At 41.8% G+C, this 10208-nt stretch overlaps 1 protein-coding gene across 1 annotated transcript in view; it reads left to right on the top strand.

Moving 5' to 3' along the window:
• LOC141754985 (protein TANC1-like) overlaps positions 1 to 10208 on the top strand; it is a 37054-nt gene continuing 26846 nt past the window's right edge. The window contains exons 1-7 of the mRNA XM_074614500.1: positions 1 to 140; positions 348 to 449; positions 1826 to 2029; positions 4099 to 4191; positions 5685 to 5815; positions 8082 to 8355; positions 9592 to 9873. Of these exons, the coding sequence (XP_074470601.1) occupies positions 374 to 449; positions 1826 to 2029; positions 4099 to 4191; positions 5685 to 5815; positions 8082 to 8355; positions 9592 to 9873 (1060 nt within the window). The 5' untranslated portion in view covers positions 1 to 140; positions 348 to 373. The remainder of the gene's footprint in view (positions 141 to 347; positions 450 to 1825; positions 2030 to 4098; positions 4192 to 5684; positions 5816 to 8081; positions 8356 to 9591; positions 9874 to 10208) is intronic.

The raw sequence follows: 10208 nt of genomic DNA, 5'->3' as shown, positions 1-10208 counted from the left end.
TCCATACTGTGAGTTGACTGACTGAAGAGAGGCTGCACTTCTTAATTGGACTACGCAAGTTGAAATGGTCCTCCACCAGCTTCCTTTTGGATTAATGTGAGGACATTCAGGCATTAAAGAAGACATAAGAGCAGCTAAAGGTGAGGCTTCATTTTTAGGATGAGTTAATTTCTTTATGTGTCACCACCCTTATGGGTAATAATGATTAATGTAAAGAAATGACTCATTGTTGAAGACTAAATTGTTACCAATTAAATTAGCTTCTTCTTCAGCAGTTTAGATTTAATGTTGCCTGAAATAATGTGTTCCTAATATATGAACATTTTGCTTAATCTTTCTACTGGCAGTAAGACAGTGAAGCAACAGCCCAGCTATGTTCCGAGCAGTGTTTGGACACAAGAGAGAAGGAGGAGGAAAACGAGGAGAGAAAAAGAAGCAGAGACATCAAGGTAAGAGCAAAAAAACACTTAACACAACTGTGATATGTCAGCTCAATAATAAGCCAACATTGCACCTTGTATCTTAATATTTTATCACAGTTTTCATCAAGTGGAGTATGCTTTTTCTGTCCCTGATCACAAATACGTGCAGGAAATGTATCTACTGTTGTACACTCTAGGTGTCATTATTTGATGGCAATAATCAGGATCTCTTCTCTTGGGTGATTTAAGTAGAGCCATTTCAATTAGCCTAATTCATCAGTTCTGTTCTGTCCTTCACACAGTGTCCCCCTGCTTGCATTTAAAGTGTGTCAGGAGAAGTTAGAGTGGGTTAGGCAAAACACCCTGACCTACTAAAAAACATACTGAATTTCACAAGAATCTGTGAGTGAACTGAATGAGACCAATCTGTGTTATAAATGTGTTGTATTTGCTGTAAACAAACTGATCTGTTTTTTTTATTGCCAGTGCAAATGTGAACTGAAAAGGTGTGCTGAACAACATCTACAGGAGCAAAGATGTTTTTATATTTTTCACAGGGAGGACTTGTCAACTTGCTGCAGTTCAGAGGAGATTTCAGACTGCGCAGTGGAGATAGATGAGCATAAGTAGAGCTCAGTATTAGAGCAACCATGTTGCCGCATTAATATTTGATAATGTGCTGCTCTGGGTAGCGAGGGCAGAGAGGAACATAGAGAACTGTGTCAGTCTCATTAAAAATGATATAGTGTGTTTACAGGCTCTGATCATTTGCCGAGAGATATCACTTCTTCTCAGAAGCGTATCATGAAAGGTTTCAAGGCTATGATGCTTCTACACTTTTTAGGAATTATGCAACAGCATGTCAATGGGAATTTTTAATATTAGGTGGTGGACCTCTGAGTCCTTGTTTTGCTCATGGTAATAACAGCAGAAACAGACTCATTTAAGGTAAAAGAAAGTGAATGACTGAGTTGTTCCACTAGGAAAACTACTGCAATCTGGTCTAACCAATATAAGTGGCAGTAAGGCCTCATAATCACCTAGTTTTGTGAGTTCTCATGTTTATTTGAAGACACAGGATGAGGCTCAATGGCTGCAATAAGAGTGGAAATGAAAATAATTGAAATATTGAATTGAAATATAATAAGTGGATAGCCTCTTTATTGAGTGTGATCCCATTCCTTTAAATAGATGTTCTGGCATTGCCAACTTTCCATTAACTCATTCAGCAATATGCCTCCAAGACAAGATATGTTCGCTCTGTCACAGCCTTATGTGAGACATATTTTAAACTGCTCTCTCTGCGATATGTTCAATCTGCTGTCTGTTGAATCAACTCTGCCTGAAGCTTTCTAAATGATGCGTCTTTAACTGTAACACCTGTCTCATCTTTTTCCATGCAGGTAGTGAGGTGTACACTCACAGCACCTTGCAGAAGGGCAGCGGCGGGCGTGCCACACACTTCCGGGACCCTGACAGCGGCTACACTGAAAGCCCGGTGAAGCTGAGGAGACTGACCAAGGGTGCATCCATTTCTTTACCGTCCTCCCCTCTTCTTCCTCGCCAGGCCGACATAGTTCCCTCCCAGTCGTGCATCAAGTTCACAGGTGGGTTCAACTGAAATAGCACCAATAATAATAAAAACAAAAGTCTGAATATGAAGAACTGAGGTTGACAAGAAGCGGTGCGTCAGGGAATAGCTGCAGAATGCTTTCATGGGTTTGCTGCTTGGTTAGTAGAGAGCTTCTGTGCGTTCAGCTGTTCCATTCATGTGACAGCAAACGCAAGAGCATAGACACTGTTCCCCCAGGGCCCAGAACATGTGACAGATTGTCAGAGTAAATGATTGAACAAGATAACTTAAGGCAAGGAACCCCAATTAGGTAGGTCAACTTTTAGATGTTATATTACGGAATAAATAAAAACTTAACTCAAGGTCCGTAGCTTTTTTCTTTTCATTTTTATATATACAGTATATGCATTTTTTATTTTTTTATTTTACACCATCTGTATTTCTAAAGGAAACTTGAATGTCAGGTCTCTCAAAACAACATACTGTCATATGCACCACATGTACTGTAGGTAGTAGATGCAGCCATGCAAGTGAGCCATGATACTTGCGTTGCCATATGTTCCATGATTCCTGCAGGAAACCGTTGTCACATGGTATTTCCTCTTCTCTCTCTTCCCCATATCTAATGTCGATCTCTGCAGACAAATGTCAAATAAACTCAGAATGACAAAAACTCTGTGCATACATCATTCTGCATAGTGCGGGTTAAATATTCAAGTGAAATAACAGTAAGCAAAACACAATTTTGAGTTTTCTGATTTCAATTTATACCATCTTCTACATAAAAAAAGGGTCCAATATAGCATATTCTATGATGTACATATAGCCTCATGAATATTTCATTATTTAATCAAAATAAAACATTTTTGATAAATCCATGAGAACTTTACTATTTAATTATTCATTAAGTCAAAACAGTAAACATTACTAAGATGTTATCCACTATTTAAACAAGTTTTGCAACTAATAAACAAATATAGCATATATTAATAATGTATATATAGCAATAATAATAATAATAATAATAATAATAATGACTTTATTAAGGACCCAAAGAGAAGGTCCATAACATACTAAATAAAAACAGACAATATATACAAAAATACAATAAAATACAGTAATAAAAAAACAGCTAAAACACAGCAATACATAAGCAGCTTCTTCACATCAAAAAGACAGAAATCAGCAAACTGGAGTGATTCCACAGTCTGGATGAGAGCCTGACCAAGCTCAACTCAGAAAAATACCATTTTCTGAAACAGACAGCTTGCACATATATATGAAATATAATATTATGCTATTTAAAAATGTATTTAAACTCTCATAATTGTTGGATGAGAAGAAAACAAACTCCATGTTTGCCTGGGGTGCCTCTCCTTAAAAGAGGCACAAGGTGGCAGTGTCCTGCAGCGAGTCCAGCCATTCAGAAAAAGGTGCTGTTACATTTCATCGCATGCAGCACTGCCTTGTTTTTCCCCTGAACGAACATGACAAGGAAAATTACAGCATGTAAAAATATAAATTGTCATGGCCTTCGTGTCTCTGGTGTTCATGCAAAATCAGATATTAAACTGTATGTTAATTAAACAGTGTTGCTGAGTCTATCCTTGTGCATGGTTCAGACACTGAATAACCTTGAGAGTAAAAATTCAGCACGTTTCAGTGTTTCTAAACATCTCATCCTTCTGAATGATCTCCAGTCCTAAAGAATCTCTACTTCCAACAAACCCTCAGATGTTGATGCATAAATTGAGACACACCCACACACACATCAATATGAGTGCACCGCTGTCCCTGCCATCACACACACACACACACACACACACATTAGCAGTGTTAATATATTATAGATAAACGCCCACGGTACAGTGAATATTGTACTGTTTGCATGCATGGCTCGCACTCTGTACATACTGCTTTATACTCCTGGGACACAATTCAAATTCTGCACCACAGATCTCATCTGGGGAGGCTTAATCTCTCTCTTTCTCTCTCTCACTTTCTTTCATATCCCTCCTTATCTCCACCCTCAATCCCTCCCTCTCTCCCACCCTGCCTGCTCTCCCTCCCTCTCTCCCTTCTCCCTCTCTGCTGTGGCCGAAGGACGGGTAAGGAAACTGGAGTATGTGGATGGCTCCTCCGACGCGAGGGAACCTCTTGTCTTCGCCTCGTGCCGTGGCAGGACAGACCACAGAGGTGAGAACAGGAGCGCGTGGGAGTGTGTTTAGCATCGTGTCGGTTTTTCCAGGTATTGATCAGTGGAGCTGAATGAGGATGAATGGGGTAGAGGTGAGTGAATGATGACATACAGGAGACAGTGAGCGTGTGGTGTGTTTTAAAAAGGTTTTGCATTAAGTTTTTTGCTTTCAGATGAATGTAGGGACAGCGATGTGTGTGTAATCCTCAGTGTATTATTGAGAGTGGATTTGTTTTATCACAGTTTGTCTTTGCCCTGACTTCTCTGCATGCTGCTTGTACAGTTTTGGTTAGATTAAAGCAATAATGGTGTAAATATCCACATCTCAGCCAGCTTTCTTTATGTTGTTGACCAGAGGGCTACCCTTGGGCGAAACAGATTTTATGAGGCATCTTCTATCCCGGTTGCCAGGCACCTCTCAGCTTCCCGTTTCCAATGGCAACTGCTGGGTGGTTTGATGAATAGTACTGGACATTCAGTGTTGTCCTCATGTTACTCCAGATTGGATCTCAGTGCTCTTCTGACTAAATGCAAAGTTTTCTCTCCTCCCCCTCTCTGAAATACACATCCACCCTTCCTATCCCAAGTCTTCAGCAGCTTTTCAAGCTGTGAAGTGAAAAGAGTATTGACAAGAACTGGGGCGCTTTATGGAACAAAAAATCTCAAAACTGACCTTGATCCTCTCAAGGCTGTGGCTCCTGTTTGAACACACTTGGGTTGAATGCAAGATGTGATGCAGTTAAAAAGGAGAGAGTGAGCCAGCAAGACAGAATGAGAGAGAATCAGTGGAGGGAGTGCGAAATGAATGTGATGTCTAAAACGCAAAGATGTTTGTGAGGAGGAGTGAGCTGTTCCTGTAATCCGTGATGTCCTGTCATCCTGTTTATGTGCCTACTCAATATGCATGTTACTCAGCTGATAACGGCACATAGGTGAGGCGTGAGAACGGAGGACTGGTTAAAGCACAGAGATGTGGGAACTGTTAAAGCTTTTTACTCTACAGAGGTGAGCGTGGACCTAAGAGGAGCTGGGGTTGGAGGTCAAAGCATCAGGGAGCCTTAAACAGTGATAAATGAATGCAGCACATGGCCTGTGTCAGCCGATCTCTCCTGGAGCAACAGAGAGAAGGCAGAGCCAAGGCACTCCTTCTTTCTGCTCCGGAGTCGACACCAAAGCTCATTGAAATTCACAACCAGTCTCTTAACGGAGAGCACCTGGCAGGCGTGTGCACAGGCAAAACTCACAACCTCACACAACCTCTTGCTGCTGCCTCGACCAGGGTGACTGGGAAGCCACAGTCTTTTGCATTCATAATCAGGGCAGCTGGGGGCTGCACTGACCTGTGGATGCGTACATTTCTGCTGCTGGGTGGGAACCTCAGGAGCGAGCTGAGCTGAAACGAGGGCGTCAGTTAGATGGCGGTCTCATCTGGCCTGCCATGTTTTCCATTTTGCTTGATAATCCGTGTGTCGTCAATGTGTATGTTTTCCAGACCTCCACGTGGAGCCCCAGCCGGGCTCCTCCCTTTCTACCCAGGAACTGATGACCAGACTATGCTTCTTATTGGGAGAAGCAACGCCTGGCACTGCTAGCTCTCCTATGGAGGACAGGAGGGAAAAGAAGGTAGGGCAGCAGCATATTGATTCACTGGCCCCTTGCTGTCATGGCATATAAAAAGGCGATGGATGGTTTTTGGAACAACCTTTTTTTTTTTAGCCCTCAGGATCTTAGTTTCTTCTTTAAACATTTAAATATTTCTTACTAAAGATTGGTTGAATGTTTATTTTTTTAGGAAACATTGTGTGATGTGACCATTCAAATCACCTTTGGAAAAATGGATAATTCTGAACATTATTATTTGCGTTGCTATGCTTCCACAGGGCTCCATTTCTACTTTAACCCCTCTGTATGTGTGTAATCATATGTGCTCCATCTCTATGCCTTTGCATTGCTCAGCCTTGGCCCATTTTCTCAGCCTCATTCCACCACCTGAGCTCCAGATTCAGTCAGTTTCACAGCGATAGCGAGGCTCATATGAGGAATGTGGGTTGTCCTGGCTAAGATAGATGAGGCTCTGGTATAAAGGGAATAACAGTGAGCTGCTTCAACTCTGCTGCCTTGTCTCCCTACAGTCTCTGTGTTGCAGAAATGTTGCATCAGTAATGAGGAGACCTGAAATGCATGTGATCAAACTACAAGGACCACCTTATTAACAAAATATGCTGTATACTACTTTGTTTCTTAGAAATCATGTCCATTTAATAATACGAATAAAACAAATGTCTTGAGATGTTGTGAGAAGATTTGTAATCTCTTCTGAACATTTCACATTTACCACTGTCTTTATTGGTAAAGGGCCACATACATTAATAAATAAAAAAAAGCAAAATATTCTTAAAGACAAGTGAAAAAATCCTCTTTAAGAGACAAGAGTAAATACTATACATTCAAATATATGTAACATATATTATGTGAAAAAGAGTTTTTTTCCTCCTCTAAGAACAACATAATGGAAAAAACACAATTTAACATAATATGCTTCATAAAAACATGATTTATTGCAGGGTAGGTTGCAATATATTGTGTAGATGTACTTGTTATCACGATGTATTTATTCTCTTTACTCTTCAAAAGTCTTTGAAGTGGCTGTCGACTGATTAATCGGTTTGGTCGATTGAACAGCGCCAATAGGACATTTTACAAACTATCGTTATCGGGGCTCCGGTAGCGGCCGATCCACCAGTCATGCAGGGACATACATCACCGTTTTGCACGGAGGCTCTATACATGAAGTCAATGTGTATCTGAGATATATTTAAATGAAAGTTAACTTTATATAAGGCCACTTTATTAAATTATGAGCACGATTAGGTTGTCGGGTATAGTATGGCATTATTAATGCATTACACTGAAGGTTGCTGCTCTGCTGAAAGCATGCTGTCTCTGTTTAGCTAGCAAGCATGGTCGTTATAATGTGGCTAGCCGTAAGTGCAGATCTAGCACAACTACGGGCCACATATCTATGTGCATGTGATCAACGCCTGTTATTAATTGAGTAGTTTTTCCTACTTCAAACTATCGTTATTATATCGGCTTTTAAAAATCCACTATCTGACAACCTGAAGGCTCTTTATCAATAGATGTGATACTGCTGAGGTTTTTCCAACACGATGACTGTAGAGCTTTAAATGCAGTTGCTATCCAAAACACACACACACACACACACACACAAACACACACACACACTGCTAATTCCAAAAAAGCAACTAAAGCCTGTCCTTTTAACACAGTAACACACACTGTAATAGTGCCTTCATCCAATGTCATTTCCTGGAACGAGCACATCTTGTGGTGTTTGATGCGTCATTTTAACTAGTAGCCTCATTCAGGCAGTCTGACTCTGTGTTCATTGGATTTTCCATACTTAAAATACATCCTGTCACCTGTGAAAAATGTTCACATTTCATTTCGTCTTTGTGAAATGAGCCCCATGTGGACCAGCAGAATGTGTGTGTACAGTGACTTCTACAGTAAATTATAAATGTCTACAGCGAGTGAGTTAGCCAGCCGTCGCTATGAAAAACTGGGAAAATGACAGCCAGGATGAAAATAACTGGAATTATCCTTTCATTTCCCATCTGCGTGCACACACAAACACACAAAACAGTGTGCATGAAGGCAAACACTGTCATGTAGAGTGGAGTGCTGTTAGAAAGGGTGGCAACTGACACTGTTGATTTACTACCCTTTTTATAATAAAAGAGTTTCTTTTCTTTCTCCTCGCACAGAGTTGATCAGGTTGAGTCTCTCACTGTGGTTCTCTATACAGCTTAACTTTATGTCACTTTAACCTCCTTGACAATATCTCTCTGCTCTCCTTTTTCTTCAGTGTGATACCTCCGCCCAGGGGGGGAGTCCCAGCTCCACTCTCACCTGCAGCACCGCCTCCCCCTGTTCAGAGAGTCCCTCCTCCACCCTGAGCACCAGTGCTGGAAGCCAGCCTTTACCCTTACCCTCACCTCACTGCAGCTCCAGCACCAGCCCCAGTGGAACCCTCTCCAACCCTGTAACCTCTGCTCCTGGACCCATCACCGGGAGCAGCCCTGGACCTCCTTCTCAAAGCCCCACCTCCACCCTGGAGAGCAAGGACAGTGGGATCATAGGTGAGAGTTGCTGTTGGAAATCCTAGCCAGGTTTTCAAATGATGTCTATCCACATAGTGTGAGTTCAAATTGTATTTTAGGTGAAGCATGTCCAATACCAATGCCTAGCCATGCACCACTAGATGTAAAAAAAAAAAAAAAAGGATGCTAAAAACGGCCTATTTAAAGAGGACCTATTCTGCTTATTTTCAGGTGCATACTTGTATTTTGGGTTTCTACTAGAACATGTTTACATGCTTTAATGTTCAAAAAGGGCTTTATTTTTCACAAACCAGCTGTGCTGCAGCACTTCCTTTCACCCTCTGTCTGAAATGCTCTGTTTGAGCTCCTCCGTTAGTCTGCTCTGATTGGTCCGCTGGTCCACTCTGTTGTGATTGGTCAACCGAACCAAACTCTTCAGACACCGCTCCAGCTCCACTCTAACTAGCTTTGTAGCTTTGTTTGAGGGCGTTCTACACTAGCCGCTAGGCGGGTATTATGTAAATGTGTTACTTGGTGACATCACCATGTTACAGAAGAAAAGGCATGACTTGAAGCAAGGCATTTCAGGCAGTTCAGGAGCAGTGTTTCTGTGGGGGAGAGTAACTCCCTTTGGTGTAGACTTTGGACTTTGTAACTTTGCATGCCGTTTATCTGCACAAAAAACTATATAACACGCTAAAGGAAAGGGAAAAAGCACAAAAGCATAATAGGTCCTCTTTAACTCCATGTTGAACCACTTACCTTATCAGAAATCCCAAATGTGATGCTAAAATGCCACACCTTCCTAAATTGTAATATAAAGTTAGATCCAACATCACTTACTTTTAAGTCCTTGCCAAATGTGTACCCCTACCCCACAGCTAGTGTCTCTATGTCGCCTGTGCCACTTCAGCCTCAAGGTTTCAGCTCCCTCCTGTCAAAACTGGGACACTGCTGTCTTTGTTGCTTATGGGCCTAATTCTCTTAAAATAGGACACTTTTTTCTCCCTAAATAGAGTTTGTATTTATAGTTAAATACAAAAGAGCAAAGGGTGCATCAAGTACAGTAAAACTCATTGATTGATGATAAAACAGGTGTATTTTACTGTTGATTGAGTAAATGTGATTTGTTGAAGTGGAAGGCAATGCTTAGTTTTGGGTCTTTAGTCATTTTTAGCTGATAAGAAAATGCATGTCAGCAAATGTTCTTTTTTAGAGGTGTGATTTCTTTTTTTTTAATTGCCTTAACCTAACCCATATTTTCTTGCGGCTCAGCAACCATCACTAGTTCTTCTGAGAATGAGGAACGCAGCACGTCCAGTGAGGTCCTGACTAAGGATGAAGGCCCGGGGGGCGGTGCTCGTGCAATGGGCCATGCAAGCGAGGACCGCCATCCCGGGCCAACCAGGGACAATCTGACCACCCAAACAGATGAGGCCTTACCTAGAACTGACATCATGGAGCCCAGGACTCCACCAGCACCGAAAAGACCCCTCCCACAGCACCACATACACAGCACCTCCTCCCTTGTGATGCCCCGTCCAAATTCTGTGGCAGGTACGTTTACCTTCTTCTTTATGTGGTCACCTGTTATTGGGAAATACGCCTATTCACTGTCTTGCAGAGAGTTTGATGTGAAGATCATTACCACTCTCATACCTATCCACTCAATATGGAGCTGGAGCCAGTTGCCCCTTAGCTTAGCATATAGGCTTGAAGAAACAGGGGGAAACAGCTAGCCTGGCTCTGTCCAAAGGGAACAAAATCCTCGAAGGGCGCTTTCACAAGCCAACATTTAGTCCGTTTTAATCGAACTCTGGTGTGGTTTGTTTGGGCAGTTGTGAACGCAGTAATCGTACTCTGGTGCAGACCAAAACAACCAGTCTGAGACC

The sequence above is a fragment of the Sebastes fasciatus genome, chromosome 2, assembly GCF_043250625.1.
Source record: "Sebastes fasciatus isolate fSebFas1 chromosome 2, fSebFas1.pri, whole genome shotgun sequence".
NCBI classification, from domain to species: Eukaryota; Metazoa; Chordata; class Actinopteri; order Perciformes; family Sebastidae; genus Sebastes; species Sebastes fasciatus.
Note: the sequence above shows the minus strand (reverse complement) of the source record. Positions and strands in the feature narration are given on the sequence as shown.